General features: G+C 34.6%; 1 protein-coding gene across 8 annotated transcripts in view; it reads left to right on the top strand.

Annotated features, from left to right (window-relative positions):
• Window positions 1-17,638, top strand: part of LOC138318158 (neurexin 1-like) — a 206,814-nt gene that overhangs the window by 178,795 nt on the left and 10,381 nt on the right. For all 8 annotated transcript variants that reach the window (XM_069260301.1, XM_069260297.1, XM_069260298.1 and 5 more), the window contains 6 exons: window positions 8,116-8,235; window positions 8,728-8,909; window positions 10,571-10,742; window positions 15,698-15,796; window positions 16,277-16,373; window positions 16,598-16,631. In XM_069260301.1, coding sequence (XP_069116402.1) covers window positions 8,116-8,235; window positions 8,728-8,909; window positions 10,571-10,742; window positions 15,698-15,796; window positions 16,277-16,373; window positions 16,598-16,631 — 704 coding nt within the window. The remainder of the gene's footprint in view (window positions 1-8,115; window positions 8,236-8,727; window positions 8,910-10,570; window positions 10,743-15,697; window positions 15,797-16,276; window positions 16,374-16,597; window positions 16,632-17,638) is intronic.

Genomic DNA, 17,638 nt, shown 5'->3' with positions numbered 1-17,638 from the left:
ATTGAGGACTACGTGATCAGTGGTAACAACTGATGCTAGGGTATCATTGAGGACTACGTGATCATTGGTAACAACTGATGCTAGGGTATCATTGAGGACTACGTGATCATTGGTAACAACTGATGCTAGGGTATCATTGAGGACTACGTGATCATTGGTAACAACTGATGCTAGGGTATCATTGAGGACTACGTGATCATTGGTAACAACTGATGCTAGGGTATCATTGAGGACTATGTGATCATTGGTAACAACTGATGCTAGGGTATCATTGAGGACTACGTGATCATTGGTAACAACTGATGCTAGGGTATCATTGAGGACTACGTGATCATTGGTAACAACTGATGCTAGGGTATCATTGAGGACTACGTGATCATTGGTAACAACTGATGCTAGGTATCATTGAGGTATCATTGAGGACTACGTGATCATTGGTAACAACTGATGCTAGGGTATCATTGAGGACTACGTGATCATTGGTAACAACTGATGCTAGGGTATCATTGAGGACTAGTGATCATTGGTAACAACTGATGCTAGGGTATCATTGAGGACAACGTGATCATTGGTAACAACTGATGCTAGGGTATCATTGAGGACTATGTGATCATTGGTAACAACTGATGCTAGGGTATCATTGAGGACTACGTGATCATTGGTAACAACTGATGCTAGGGTATCATTGAGGACTACGTGATCATTGGTAACAACTGATGCTAGGGTATCATTGAGGACAACGTGATCATTGGTAACAACTGATGCTAGGGTATCATTGAGGACTACGTGATCATTGGTAACAACTGATGCTAGGGTATCATTGAGGACTACGTGATCAGTGGTAACAACTGATGCTAGGGTATCATTGAGGACAACGTGATCATTGGTAACAACTGATGCTAGGGTATCATTGAGGACTACGTGATCATTGGTAACAACTGATGCTAGGGTATCATTGAGGACTACGTGATCATTGGTAACAACTGATGCTAGGGTATCATTGAGGACTACGTGATCATTGGTAACAACTGATGCTAGGGTATCATTGAGGACTACGTGATCATTGGTAACAACTGATGCTAGGGTATCATTGAGGACTACGTGATCATTGGTAACAACTGATGCTAGGGTATCATTGAGGACAACGTGATCATTGGTAACAACTGATGCTAGGGTATCATTGAGGACTACGTGATCATTTGGTAACAACTGATGCTAGGGTATCATTGAGGACAATGTGATCATTGGTAACAACTGATGCTAGGGTATCATTGAGGACTATGTGATCAGTGGTAACAACTGATGCAGTGGTATCAAATGATGCTAGGGTATCATTGAGGACTACGTGATCATTGGTAACAACTGATGCTAGGGTATCATTGAGGACTACGTGATCATTGGTAACAACTGATGCTAGGGTATCATTGAGGACTACGTGATCATTGGTAACAACTGATGCTAGGGTATCATTGAGGACTACGTGATCATTGGTAACAACTGATGCTAGGGTATCATTGAGGACTACGTGATCATTGGTAACAACTGATGCTAGGGTATCATTGAGGACTACGTGATCATTGGTAACAACTGATGCTAGGGTATCATTGAGGACTATGTGATCATTGGTAACAACTGATGCTAGGGTATCATTGAGGACAACGTGATCAGTTGGTAACAACTGATGCTAGGGTATCATTGAGGACTACGTGATCATTGGTAACAACTGATGCTAGGGTATCATTGAGGACTAGCTAGGTGATCATTGGTAACAACTGATGCTAGGGTATCATTGAGCTAGGTGATAATTGTTAACAACTGATGCTAGGGTATCTTTGAGGACTAGCTAGGTGATTATTGGAAACAGCTGATGCTAGGGTATCATTGAGGACTACGTGATCATTGGTAACAACTGATGCTAGGGTATCTTTGAGGACTAGCTAGGTGATAATTGTTAACAACTGATGCTAGGGTATCTTTGAGGACTAGCTAGGTGATTATTGGAAACAGCTGATGCTAGGGTATAATTGTGACTGTCTTCAAATTGTGTCACCTAGCCTATCATGGCCCTAAAGCAGATGGCACTAAATATATGCTGTCTAATCACCACTCATAATACCGACTAAAATTCTACAAAATCTGTATCTAGTGTACTGTAAAGTAAGGGTCGGAGGACTAAATCAGGATCCCAAATTCGATTAATCGTAGAACAATTATTTTGCTTTCATAGTCATTTGCCACATATTAGTCAAGGGCATTGATCTATATATTGAACATTGACCTAATAATTATAGAGAAGCCAACAGCTCAGATCTCTGTGTATGTACCCATGTCTTACTATCAGACTGGCCTCTATATTTGTAAAATTGTTTTGTTTTTTTTTCTTTTTGATCCTTTAGAAATACTTGTATTTCTACACCGTCTATGGAGCGCTGTTAGAATACTCTGGTATCCACCTTTGATCCCTCTGCCGATACATCTTACCATTATGAAATACCTACAGGACGTTGGAAACCTCCGCCTTCTATTTAATTTTTTTTTTTTTTTTATCCTTTGTTATACATTGTTAGAATATCAAGATTTCCATATATGTGGAACCATATGTTTCAAGTTTTGATGTCTAAAATTGTTTGATGGTTGAATATTATCAATGTCCGTGGACTTTAATGTTAAATATCTTATCAATTTATACCCTTTTATTTTGAAACACACCTCAATTTTGCCTTCGCCCTGAATCCCTTGGGAATTAAAGATCTTGGGTTCTGTCCCCATGCATGCATGCAAGTAGATGTATATCCGTTTTAAATGCTCAACATTACATATACTGTATGTATAAGAGCGAAGAACTAAAAACATTACACACAAAACAAAATGTGTCCTGACCCACTCACTCACTGATACTATCACACGTACGCAAAACAAAATGTTTAATCAATATCACAAATTCATTAATTTCATTGGTAAAAGTAAACTTTGTACCTTTTCTGTACTATCTTTATGAGATATTTATTATTTACAGTTTATATATTATGTATATGTATTCAGCAATCAATTGGCCCTGAGGTCAAGGACCATTTCGGGATTTCATTTAAAAAAAAAAATACAATTTTATTCTGTATATGGTTGCAACTGATAGATAAATTGTCAAAACAAGGACAAATGCAGTTAAGCCTAAGTTAATTATTGTAATTTACATGGTCATATATCCATTTCTCCAGTTGTCTCCCCTTTTTTGCCTTATTCTGTGATAATGTGTTAAGGAGTTGCAGTCCAAGTGTAATTGTTTTAATAGTAATATAAATGTTATAACATTATATTATAAATCACATTTGCATTATATCTGTAGAACTATTTATGTAATTGTGTACAGTAAAATAGTTAAGAAATAGATAAAAAAAAAAAGTTAATCGCTGATAAAGACACAGAAGATTATGGCCTCTTTCCTGTGTGTTATTTCTCTTTTCTTGATGTTTAAACAGGATCATAGTGAGTGATTGAAAAAAATGAAGGAAGAACATTTTTATTTCCTGTGTGTTTTATTCTCTTGATGTCTAAAAAAGGTACAAGTGACTGGGGGGGGGGGGGGGGGGGGGGTAAACTGTGTTATTTATTATCAGCTTTCTTCACCTGCTTCTCATATTCTGATCACATGATAGTGTGATCTCTCTCTCATCCCTGTCACCATAGCTACCTAGAGCACAGCCAGATTAGCTATAATCTTGGAGGTGTGTTCTTTCTTACCAATTTCTCCGAGCAGGAGAAGCGTTTATTTGGAAAGAATCTCCAAGCTGGTCTCTGAAGACTTTGGAGCGAGTCCAACTGGTATTGACTAGTATTTCCGACACCTTCTAATTCCTCTCTGATCCTGTCGAGTCCGTCTGCTTCCTCTCCATTTTATCTCTGTCACGGAATTTATCCAAGAGTATATGTATAAAGTTCCTACATATTAGTACAGGCGAACTCTGTACATAATTAAATGGATTTCTAAACACCTACAAGTATGTTGGGACCAATCTGTGGACATGATCAGGTTTTATTTCATGACAAAATGTATAAACATGTTAGCTTCTAGTAAACACCAAGATGTAGGTCACCCAAAATAACACTTTATTGTCAGTCTTAAAGATAAATGTGTTCAATGTTTTTTATATTTTTTTTTATTTTTGAAATCATTTTCATTTTTACAGACAATACAGACAATGTTATTTTTTTTTTTTTTTTTTTAAATATCTAGGGTCTTTCATAACATTAACAAGATTTACTAAGTCATAAATAATTTTTTATTATAACATAGTCTTTGTAAAAATAATTTATTAACTTGAATCATGATTGCATATGCCATGTTTGCAGTCTTTCAGCCTGATGAAGATTACTAAAATAAAATGTACAAAAATCAAGATTTTTTGTTTTATTTTATTTCTTGAAACAAAATGTTATAGCCCCTGTACACTTTGTCACAAAGTATCATGAGGCTTGTTAATTCATTGTCATATTAATTGCGGAGATTAGATTTCAGCAATTGAGATATCCAAAAATATAACATTTTAGCATTTAATCTTAAAAGAATAATTGTTTAATCTTAAATGCGCAAAACTATACCCTAGTAATTTAGCTTTAAAGTTGTATTGCTGCTAATTTCACTGTAACGATATGTAACTTTGATATTTAAACATTGACATGTAACTTGATGATTTAGCTCCCCAAAAGCATGTCGGCCTATAAGAGAGCCGAAATCTAGGAATCATATATTCCTGGTTTTGAATAAAGCGCCTTCAATCACCGCCATGTTCAGCGACTTCGGGTTTTGTCGGATTCCGAATCGTATCACGAAACTGACGTTCGACACGACCTGCACGTGGTGAGCCAGGTAACTAGCGTAAGCACACATGTGTTTGTTTACTTTTTCCCTCTGGCTTATATGAGCAAATCATGCTGGTATATGTCCACAGATAGAGTATTTGAAACATCCAATTTACACATTACCGTAAAATATTGTGTATATCAAATAATGTAATGTGCGATCATTATTTTCTTTGTAGATAGAGTCTGATGAGGTCGACCACATGTTTTGTTTATGAAAAATTGTTGATATTTTCTCTTGGTTTTACAACTCTCGTTTTACTTCAAGATTGTCGTGACGATGTTTTGGAACAGTTGGGAACGATTCGGCATCTTTCGAGCCTATTTTTCACGTGTACACGTTAAACACGTTAAAAAGATTTTTTACTTTTATAATTAAAGATACTTCCAGTGCTGCAACTTTATAAAAAATGGTAAAATTAGAAAGTTTAAAACTCAGGCAGACGGAGAAAAATATGTATAACACTTAAACAGTTTTCATTATGACAAAAAGAGCGAAAGTTATATACCATACAACTTTAATATAAAATTGTTTAGAACATTTATATTTTGTGATGGTTGAACTCCCTAGTGAGATGTGCTATTGACATTTGTATTGGACAAACAGACTGGTGACCTTTCTTGACCTTCAATCATGTTCTCACCAGTGAGGAAGACAAAGGCCATCTACTAATAGAAAGCCAACACTTGATCTTCCACATCTATTTCAATTCTTTTCTAAATTTGACTTCTTCTTAAGTAATTTGTTAGTTGTAAAACACACATGGGCACTTTGCATGTTGTTGATTTGAACTTCACGGCTGCATCAAGTCTGCGATTTATATTGACAGTCTCGCATTGTGGACACAATTTTTTCCAATTATACGTAATTTGTTACAGAGTTTAACTTCTCGAATCCATCACCCAGCCTGTGGTTTGGACCACCACAGATCAGGTTTTCTGAACTCTTCAATTAGTGTTGTCAGGAAGTTAAAACCACTGCACGGCCTTGAACTTTACTAGAAGCTTCCCCACTTCAGAATTAATTGCGATCTGTTACAGTTGATCTTTGCTTCCCGATTCCACAATCAAAGATTAACTGATCAATTTGCTTCTTTTAACAAAGGACAACAGTATTATTGGAAGAATGGAAACAAATGGGGTTTCTTTATTTCTTGCATAAATTTGAGGGACTTTGTCTAATGTGTCCTTAGGAATATGTTCTGTTAATACTGAATGGTTACAAAAGGGTGCCCTTATTTATAGCGTGTATTAGACCGTCTTTGAAGTTAAGGGTTTCTCTATATATTTTCTTCATGGTTTAAGCTCATGAGCCTGTCCAATACAATGATGGGGTTCCTATATTAATGCGCTAAATTTAATAGTACGGACAGAAGAGGTACTCTTGTACATTTGTATATGAGATATAAAAAAATAGGTTTCTGTATTTGTTGTAAGGAAGAAAGATTTTTTTAGATGTTTCTGAAAATGTAATACATTCTGTATTTGAAAACATTTTTGCTTTTTATGGAACATTAAAAAAGATAAGCAAAAAAAATTGTTTCTAGAATGTCTATCATTATCAACAATTCCTTCCAACATTGTTTTTCCGAGACTCTCCCTAATACAGAAATGTTCACACCATGATAAAGAAAGCCCCTGTAGGTGGTATCATTAGATTGGCTGACTAGTATATTACTCCTTATATACATGTCTGGTAACTATCTGTTAAACCCCTCCACCAAATGTAATTAAAACACGATCATCATCGCTGTGTTGCTGTTTTTGGTAAGAGTGCAACGAGGGCGGAAAATGAAGAAACGAGAGACATCAGTGTTCTAGACAAAAGCAAATTAATCCCACTAATCCAAGTCTGGCTGATGTGGTTTGTTGGATCAGACTGCCGAAAAAAATCCCATCAGACATGTCCTGTGTTGTTCTTTTTATAATGGAATTATTTAAGATCAACTAACCCAAGCATGAAAAGGGAAGCAAACAGACCATACTGATCCAGTAAAACTTATCTGGTTTTGATTAGAACAAGGGTAATGGTTGTACACAAGTGACAGTATATTAGGAGACATTAAAAGGACGTATATATAGCTTTGTGTAATCTACATTCTAATGTCAAGTTATCTTCTCACTGGTGATGGAACAATTACATGAACAGTCACATTACAGCAGTAATCGGAAGAGCAAGCTGTGTTTGTGGTACGACAGAGAAGTCGTCTGCGATGCGACACAGACAGTTGTCTTCTGATTAAGAATGGAATGGTTTCCCAGCAATGATCAGGATCTAATGAGCGAGACTTCTCTTGTGTAGGCTCTAAAATATTTACTTAATAGTATTCTGATAATTTATCATACTGAATTGCTAACTGTCTGTATGACAAATGTGATGTATGTACTGTATAGTGATGGGCGCCATGTATGAGCTTAAGGCTCAAATGGTTGCCACCAGAAAGCACTTGGATAAACCTCGGTCCATGGTCCACATATAAATGACTTGTTTACTATAATGTTTCTTGCCCGATTAGAGAATAATGAAATATTGATTTTGGCCGAGCTAATCCGTCTTTTTTGTATTAAACAATGATAACAAATACATATGCCATGGTTTACAGCAAGAGTACATGAAAAAGGTCAGAACTTCAATCTGGAACTGGGCAGTGTGAATGTCATTCTTCTTTGAATGGAATCAGATAGCCTTTCTTAAACTGATTGATTATATATGTAGATCTATTTGAGAAATACACTCTATAGCACCTGTTGTCAGACTGATTGCTCATTAACTTTTCTTAAAGTGATTCATGAGCAATGGATTTAAATTGTAAGAAAAAAGAAGAAAAACAAAAAGTTTTTTAATTGTAGGTTTTTTTTTAATGATCTCCCCTTGTTGAAATTTTATGGTGTCTCGTAACACATGTGCCCATGTAAAGGTAGGTTTTCTTTGAATATTTGCATTAACCTGATTGTCTCCCTTGCTGCAATGTATTGTGTAAGCTATAATGCTTGCTCCAACATTGAATAGGTACATGTGCAGTTTCGAGCACAGGGAGTGGCTGTATATTACACCTAATGATCCGTGAATTTGATTTACCCATCTACTTTGTTTCAGGCTTTTAAATATCAGTCTATATTTACATGATTATTTCCTTGCTAAAATGTATTAATGTTTTACCCATCTGCTTTGTTTCAGAACCCAGTATATCTCCGTACTTGCTGAGTTATCTTCCTTGTTGAAGGTTAATAATGTTCTGCTCATCTGATTTGTTGTAGGACCCAGTAACAACTGTCATCAGTATGCGTGCCTGAATGAGGGTCGGTGTGTACAGCAGTGGAACTCTTACACATGTGACTGTGATATGACGTCCTACACCGGACCCATGTGTACAGATGGTAGGTCAGATAGGTCAAGGTCACTCAAAAGTCAAAGTACAAATTGATCCTTATACTAAAGTCCAAGATAGTGATGTAAGGAATTGAAATAGGTGGTAATTTAGGCCCATTCTTAATGGAACAAAAACAACTAGAGTGGTATTTATTGCCACTACGATTGCATGGTTCAATTCTTGGAGTCTGAACCTTTGTGATTGTAAGTAACAAAGCTCTATCTATAGTTGGTGTTATAGCCTGTCTGTGATATAAATTATGAAATAGATCTTTGTGAAAACTTGTAATATCCTATCTATATATTCATGAATATGAGATATATGAGATATTCATGAACATTTAAGGAAATTTATATAACTGATCCTTGTGTATTTTTGCTTATTACACTTTGACCTTTTGTTATTAAATAATAATTCCAGTTGCAAGCAGATGGTATTTCATAATACATTTATAGTTAACTTAAACTGATAATGATAATTTAATTTTGCCTTAAAACAGAGAGTGTGTCCTACACGTTTGGCCTTGGTTCATCAGGAATACTTCTCTACAACTACCCAGAAAGTAAACGTACCAATACCAAGTACGACCAGATGGCACTAGGGTTCCGTACCACACAGCGAAACGCTTTACTGGTTCGCGTGGAAAGCACCACAAATGAAGACTACATCGAAGTACAGCTGGTAAACCCAAATACTATCTATTAGGAAGAATAAAAAGAAGTCAAATGTCTTGTTAAAGTCCTTTCTCTTAGGTTTGAGTGTATGCCCAATCAATGGGAGAACGACAGCAGTTTCCTGTCAAGACGCTCATAAATGATCATTCAATATGGGAATTCCTGTTCTGGTAGAGCATTTAGTGTGATCGGTACACAATGGCGCTTCCAAGTAGGAAATGGTGTCTCTGTATCTCGTGAATGGCCTTCATCAGTGTAACCAATCAGGGATCAGTCATTATAGAAACAGTGATGCAAGTCAAAGAAACGGTGGTTAAATAATAATAATGATAATTTTCGTTTTCTTTTAGTTTTTATATCCATTGCCTTAATCAGCTTACTATTAAAGTGTTCCGTAATTTGGCCATTTTTTTCATTTCCAACTTGTGCCAACTTTCTGTTTTTGAGCTCAATGTTGACATAAAGTCACAGATCCTAGTCAAAATGTGCAAGTTGGATGATTTACATTTACTTCATATGTGAATGTCACAAGTTCATAAAAACTTATGACAACAACTCCGTCTTACATAAGGGTTTAACTCACACATGCTAGGCAATAATGGGACGTCATCAATACGTGCAACATAATCATGCTGAATTTCATCATTCATGTCATTAATTTTGATGCATAGGGACGTTTCTGTGATGATGGCACAATGAAAATTCTTTAAAAAAAACTGCACCTTTTTTTTCTATAAAGTATAGGAGAAAAATATATCAAACATGGATATGTCAAGTGGAAAGGGATATTTTAAACCTGGTGTTAGATTTTTTCTGTAAACACTCGAGAAGCCTTTTACACTCAAGTTGAGATTAATAGGAGTTTTCCCTGCCTTGAAAGTAAAACAGAGAAATCTCTACTCTCGGAGGAGACTCATGACTGCCTAACCCGAGGCTTGCCGAGAGGGTTAGACTTTCGTGAATCTCCTCCTAGGGTAAAGATTTCTCTGTTTTACTTTCAAGGCAGGGAATGATCCTTTTTCCGCCCCTGTAATTTCACCAAAAACGTTAAAAACTACAAATATATGCAATTAAGAAAAAACAGAATAAATCAATAAATCAATTTGAGATTTCTATTTTACTTGATCAAAAGCTTTGGTAAGCATGTTGCACGGTCACAAACAAGAATCATTTTGAAATATGCCAAGAAATATTTAGATATTGTATGAAGAACTGTTAAATTTGTCTTTTTACCTGGTAAACACCAAAGAAATATGTGAAGGTAGGTGGCATTCCAACTGTAATGCTTATTATTGGGTCAAAGTTCAGCACGCTCATGAAGTACAAGCTTGAGGGTAAATGTGATATTGATTGACCAATTTGACTGCAAAGGTTATTCTTTATTTGTATGACATTTTACAACTTTCGGTTTATCACGCAAATATGTTCTATGCGTGCTGGCTGTCTTGCCCTTGGTAAGACATAGAAATCTTACCCTCACCGAAGTTAGGATATCTCTGTCCAATGAGGTAGAAATCGCTGTCCACTTGGCAGACCCATGTAAGAGGCTATTAATCTATACGACTAATGATTAAACTCATTATTCTATAAGATTGTAAGAATTTACCAATCATTGAATTTCTTCCTTTCAATAGTCCAATGTTAAGTGAATGATTATGACTGTTGCAGGTCGACGGAAATGTCTTTGTGGTTTACAACATGGGAACAGATAATCATCCAATCGGACAGTTGCTACGGAAACATAACAATGGAAAGTACCATGTGATCCGCTTCATACGATCTGGAGCCAACGCTACTTTACAGATCAACGAAGGACCTGTCGTTCCAAAAAATCCTACAGGTAAAACCATATACCAAAACAAAAGTATTGGGGGCATAATGTTTAATTATTGTAAACACTCAAAAAATTGGCATAATAAAAACTGCATTAAAAAAAAATCAAATATCCCCTAAGAGAATTTCCCAATAATGTAAAACAGAAATTCTACAATTTTTGTACATAGTCACTAAGGCTATGGCATGGTAATGATGACATTGTAGAAAACCATAACACGATGGACAGAACTCTTCTGTGAATGGAGGTTCGTACATGTGATAAATGTCATGGTAACATACATATTAATACTAACTATTTTTTTCTTCTGCAAACCGGGAGTTATGGAGAGTTCTATGATGGCTGTATTTTATAGATTTAATTGGCAGTTGAAACTGTCTTAAGTTTGTAAACTGAGCTCAAATTGACTGAACCAGAAAATATTAAAATATGTTCTTTTTTTAAATTCTATTTTTTTTTTTTTTTTTTTACATCGTGATATTATCTCTTGACATTCTTCCATCTCTAAAACAAACAACATTTCCACACATGGTACTTAATTTCAAGATAATTGTGTTCATATGCATCAAAATAATTAATGCTTAATTTTGATCTCATTTAATTCAATTATAAGATTCATTTAAATATAAACTTCAGTGAATTTTGAGCTCAGTGAAATACGTACCTAGTGTTCTATTAAAGGCTGTTTATTTATTGTACATTATCGTCCAAAGTGTTGATACTGTACACATGTACTGCTGTAAACATCTATAAATTAATAATATTGTTCCTTATACATCCTTTACCAGAAATGGTTGATATATTGTGGAGATATGCTAAAATCTTGGATTTTATATCAAAAGACTTGACTTTTAAGCACTTTACAGTTTACAAAGGAATTACTTTTTTTGTATAATAGAAAATATACATATATATATATCTATGATCAAATAAAAACTTACATATCTTACATATATCAACAAATTTTGTATAAGGCTATGACTTGTCGAGTATATTCCGGCAATATCCTGGTGGAAAAAGTCCGTTATTGATTTGCTATGTTACTGCGACTGAAAAGATGCGGGCAGACAATGAATTTAGGACCATTAAGATTTCTCTCCACGACAATTTAAAGAGTTGAGATGTATATTTTTGTAAAGGTCACAGAATTATATTGGCTAATTCAATAGAAATCATTGAAGTAAATATTCAGGAAATTGATTTTTATAAATGTTTCACCATTCTGGTAAACATTCAGCAAATTGTGGCAGAATCTGAACAAATATATTTTGAAGGAATGTGAAAATATGTACTTAGAAAAGTTGTATTGGAAGATAACATTGCTTTTATGAGAGCCTAGCCAGACAGAGATAGGGCTTTGTTGTTGCTAAAAAGATATTATATAAATACTACCTACATTAGAGGGTGACAGTGCCTAGTGTCACCCCGAAGATATCACTTTCGCCTCGGGTGACAGTGATATTCCGAAGGGTGACACTAGGCACTGTGTCACCCTCTAATGCAGGTAGTATTTATTTTATTATACCAAAAGTCTAGAAACAAAACTAGTTTTCAAGTATTTGCAATCTATTGAAACATTTTAACTGATTTTAGCAAAAGTGGAACAGTCACCGTCGGCAGTAAAATAACATATCAGCTTGTACTCAGCAGCGCTTATTTTCATTGCATTATAACAAAGAATACTCACAATAAGCATTTAGTGAAAAATTTTGTTGTCTCGTCTCCTTCGTTTGTTAAAATCTTAACATTTTTGTAAACCTCAATGAATTTTGGTTTCGTCCTGTCGTCTGTTTACAACATTAGCAACGTCACAAAGACGCTTGAAATCGCATATCTTCCGGTCACCTAATCACCGATGGGTTCATAAAAACCAATATATGGCGCTTGTGCGGTAAGCAAAAAGTCGTAAACAGAAAGCTCCGTTCTTAATTTGAAAAAAATATTGATAAACAGACTAATTTGGCAAAACTATTACTAAATAGCTCCAGATAACTTTTGAAGAGTCGCTTCAGAAAACAAAGATGGCGCCGAGAAAAGAAACGAGTGCGCATCTTCTTCGGGCGGTTCATATTTTGCACTGTCAAAAATACACTATCACCCGTTACTAGGGAGTTGCTACGAATGTGTCTATTGTTCCTATTGTTCTAATGTTACCTGCCATGTGATAGTGTAAAATACCAAATATCTCTCGACCAATCAGAATGCAGGATTCTCACTTGAGGTATTAAACAAAACACTTTTTTTTTTTTAGTAATTTCATATCATTGTTTCATTAAGAAACATTTAGTATCATTTTGGATTGTGATTTTTCATAATATTGTAAACCCATATTTTAATACCAAAGTATACTATTTCTATTTATTATTCCTATATATATTTTATTTTTTTATTGGATTTGAGGATATTTTATGGAATCTTAGTCTATACTAGATAATAGACAAATCCAGAGATAAAATTGAACTGTTTTAATTTATTGATAATGACAATATAATCGATGGTTGTCGCTAAAGATATCTAATTTTCTGGAGAAATGTTTTCGATCCATGTAAAAGAATACACATTGAAATTTCTCAACCAAATTTGTCAATTTACAAGTTATTGTATACTTTTTTAAGATGCATGTAAAATAGTAAGTCAAGTAAAATTTGAAGAGATGAACAGACACTGAACAATTAGTCAGCAAAAGTTAGACATGTGCACTTATCTCAAATCAAAAAAATGCATGGGCAGTCTTTACATTGCAAACACTTACCTTACCTCAGACACATGGGCAGACACTTGTCTTACCTCAGACACATGATAAGACACTTGTCTTACCTCATTTACATAAATAGACACTTGTCGTACCTAAAACACATGGACAGACACTTGCCTTATCTCAGGTACATGAATAGACACTTGTCGTACCTGAAACACATGGACAGACACTTGCCTTACCTCAGGTACATGAATAGACACTTGTCATACCTTAAACACATGGACAGACACTTGTCTTACCTCAGATACATGAATAGACACTTGTCGTACCTGAGACACATGGACAGACACTTGTCATACCTGAGACACATGGATAGATATGTGTCAACCTCAGACACATACATAGACACTTATCACAACTCAGCCACATGGACAGACCCTTGCCTTACCTCAGACACATGGATAGACACTTGCCTTACCTCAGACACATGGATAGACACTTGTCTTACTACAGACATAAGGAAAGACACTTGTTTTAAATTAGACATATGAATAGACACTTGTTTTATCTCAGACACATAAATAGACACTTGACTAACCTCAGACACATGAATAGACACTTGTTTTACTACAGACACATGGATAGACACTTGCCATACCTCAGACACATGGTAGACACTTGTCGTACCTCAGACACATAGATAGACACTTGTTGTACCTCAGACACATGGATAGACACTTGTCGTACCTCAGACACATAGATAGACACTTGTTGTACCTCAGACACATGGATAGACACTTGTTTTAAATTAGACACATGAATAGACACTTGTCTTACCTCAGAAACATGAATAGACACTTGACTAACCTCAGACACATGAATAGGTATTTAGTATAATAAAAATAGTTAGAGTAGACTAAAATCAATTGCATACACTGTCTAAAATAAGACATATGGGCAGACACTGTAATAACCAGACACTTTAAAAAGCAGACAGTGTCTTTAATCAGACATATGGATATACTCTTCCTTAAATCAGACACTTTCATCCAATCAGACAAATTGCCGAACACTGTCTTAAAAAGATACTAGTGTCATCAAAAGGTATATAGACAGTCATTTTCTTATCATGATAAATATTTTAGGCCGACTTCAAGAAGACAGAGTTTGTTGTCTTGTAAACAGATTGTGGATCTTAATACAAACTGAAATATGCACTAGATTGTGGTCTTCAAACTGAAAAAAAAATGAGAAAGATGTTAAAACAGTGAGACAGTTGATGTATTGGCTTGGAACAGTGATGTTCAGAGTAAGAGTGTTATTTACAGAATTATGTGAATCCTGGTATTTAAAAGGCAAATCAACAAAATGCTAGTAAATAAAACCATGTGATATTCTGAATTTTCTTATGAAGTTTGTGTGAAAACATATAAATCATTGAAAAGGATCAGATTGGATATAATCTGATCTATGAGATTTTGTTCAAGGTTTTATAATCAGGATCCATATACATATAAATTCAGATCAATTTGTAACACACTCAAGTTTTTGTAAAGAGTTTGCTCCTTTGGAAACATTTTTATGATTAAGAATGAACATTAATGTGGAAAAAAAAATATCAAATGTCTCATTCTTCAAAAACCATTTCAACTGAATGTAATTATACATCATGTAATGTCAGAATAAAATAATGGTTCTAAGGGAGTTAACTCTATTTTGAGTGTGGGTAGTCTGACCATGTCTTTTTAATGCATCAGAAACCATGTCACAGCTTTATCCATGGAAGACTTTTGAAGGTAATCACAATACCCACCCATAAATTGCACCCCGACAGCTTTGAATCTTTGGCTTAAATGTCTCCTCATATTCTCCATTATCTAACGTCATATCACAATGTGATTCAAAACTATAAATATATCAATTATGGGGAAGGGAGATAACTATTTCATTCTTACAGCTGAAAGATATTTGGGATAATTAAGAATGTCAATAGTTACTAGAGAAAATTTTAAATACTAAATTTAGAATGTGCATGTACAAAGGTAGACTCAAAAATTCATATGGTTTTAATTGATTATAGTTGAAACAAGTTGGATTAATAAGAAAAAATATATTTTTGATTGAAAAAGAAAAAGAGAAAATATTGTACCATATATGGATAAAATATGTTGCTATGGATGTATAGTGTGATTTTGTTGGTGTGTAGTTGCCATGGTTACTATGGCATACAGGGTCACAGTAGGTGTATTATTGTATGTTACAGGCGATCAGCTGAGCGTGTTTAACGAACAGGCCAGGATCTACATCGGAGGTTACAAAAACAACACTGGTATCCACAGGCAGTTTGTTGGTACATTACAAGGTAGGGATATATCCCTTGAGAGAATTGAGTATGTAAAGAGAAAACTGAATCTCGCATACCACCAGGTTCTATAGAACCAGTTACCTCCCTTGGTTTTTCCTAAAAGGTATAAAATTGAGGTAAATTTTGAACAATGAAAGTGACCATTTTATCTTATATTTGTTTTAATTTGACACACACCAAATTAAACCATTATAGCATTTATGATCCCGACACTTTTACCTATTTTGTTTTAACACTGGTACGTGTATTAACTTTGATACCAGTAATTATAATCTCCACCATTTCTGGAGTTTTAAGATCACATGTATGAAAATTAATGTTTATTTAATTCTGTGGTGATAATCACCCTTTATTACATTTGCTGAAGTAATTGTTGTTTTAATCTTGATTTTCTTTTGTTTAAATCTTTTATAAAATAAACAAATCCTGAGATGCACATTTATTTTCTGAGATTAATCAAATGAGATGTTTTTTCAGGCCTTGTGTTTAATGGTCTACCTGTACTTGAGATGGCATCAAGAAACGACAGTCGGGTGACGGTAGTAGGACATGTGCAGCCTCATATTCCTGTTAGGTAAGCTAACCATAAAATAGATGTTAAATAAAACTTCAAATAGTTCATCATCCATGTAACAGCTACTTCTTGTTATAAAGACCTTAATTTTACACTTAACAAAAACAGAAAACCAGTTTGTAATTTTCACTTGCTGGTTTTATACATGTAAATAAGAATTTAATGCTTATATATGTCTTTATATATGTCTGTAATTATAAACAAAAAATTTTTTTCATCAACAGAAAAGCTGATATACAGTCCACAATGGGAATAAGGGTAAGAGTTCTAAAATTAATGAGTCTATAATTAGTTCTGATTTTATTTGTTGATATAACAATAAGAGAGACAATAAAATGCAAACAATATTTTCCAGATGACTGTAATTACTCTTAGTTTGTAAGAGTGTAAATTCTCATTTCCAAACATTAAAAACTACAGACCTGACTATCAGAAACAACTAAGACCTGAGTATCAGAAATTATATAGGACCTAAAATATCAGAAATTACATAGGACTGAGTATCAGAATTACATAGAGTATCAGAAATTACATAGACCTGATATCAGAAATTATAGGACCTGATATCAGAAATTACATAGGACCTGAGTATCAGAAATTACATAGGACCTGAGAATTACATAGGAAAGTTCAGAATTACATAGGACCTGACTATCAGAAATTACATATGAGACCTGACTATCAGAAATTACATAGGACCTGACTATCAGAAATTTACTATAGGACCTGAGTATCAGAATACATAGACCTGATATCAGAAATTAATAGACCTGATCAGAAATTACATATCAGAAATTACATAGGACCTGAGTATCAGAAATTACATAGGACCTGAGTATCAGAAATATACATTACATAGGACCTGAGTATCAGAAATTACATAAGACCTGAGTATCAGAAATTACATAGGACCTGAGTATCAGAAATTACATAGGACCTGAGTATCAGAAATTACATAAGACCTGAGTATCAGAAATTACATAGGACCTGAGTATCAGAAATTACATAGGACCTGAGTATCAGAAATTACATAAGACCTGAGTATCAGAAATTACATAGGACCTGAGTATCAGAAATTACATAGGACCTGAGTATCAGAAATTACATAGGACCTGAGTATCAGAAATACTAGACTGAGTATCAGAAATTACATAGGACCTGAGTATCAGAAATTACATAGGACCTGAGTATCAGAAATTACATAGGACCTGAGTATCAGAAATTACATAGGACCTGAGTATCAGAAATTACATAGGACCTGAGTA

This window comes from Argopecten irradians, chromosome 3 (genome assembly GCF_041381155.1).
Source record: "Argopecten irradians isolate NY chromosome 3, Ai_NY, whole genome shotgun sequence".
Classification (NCBI taxonomy): Eukaryota; Metazoa; Mollusca; class Bivalvia; order Pectinida; family Pectinidae; genus Argopecten; species Argopecten irradians.
This window is presented reverse-complemented; position numbering and strand designations above follow the sequence as displayed.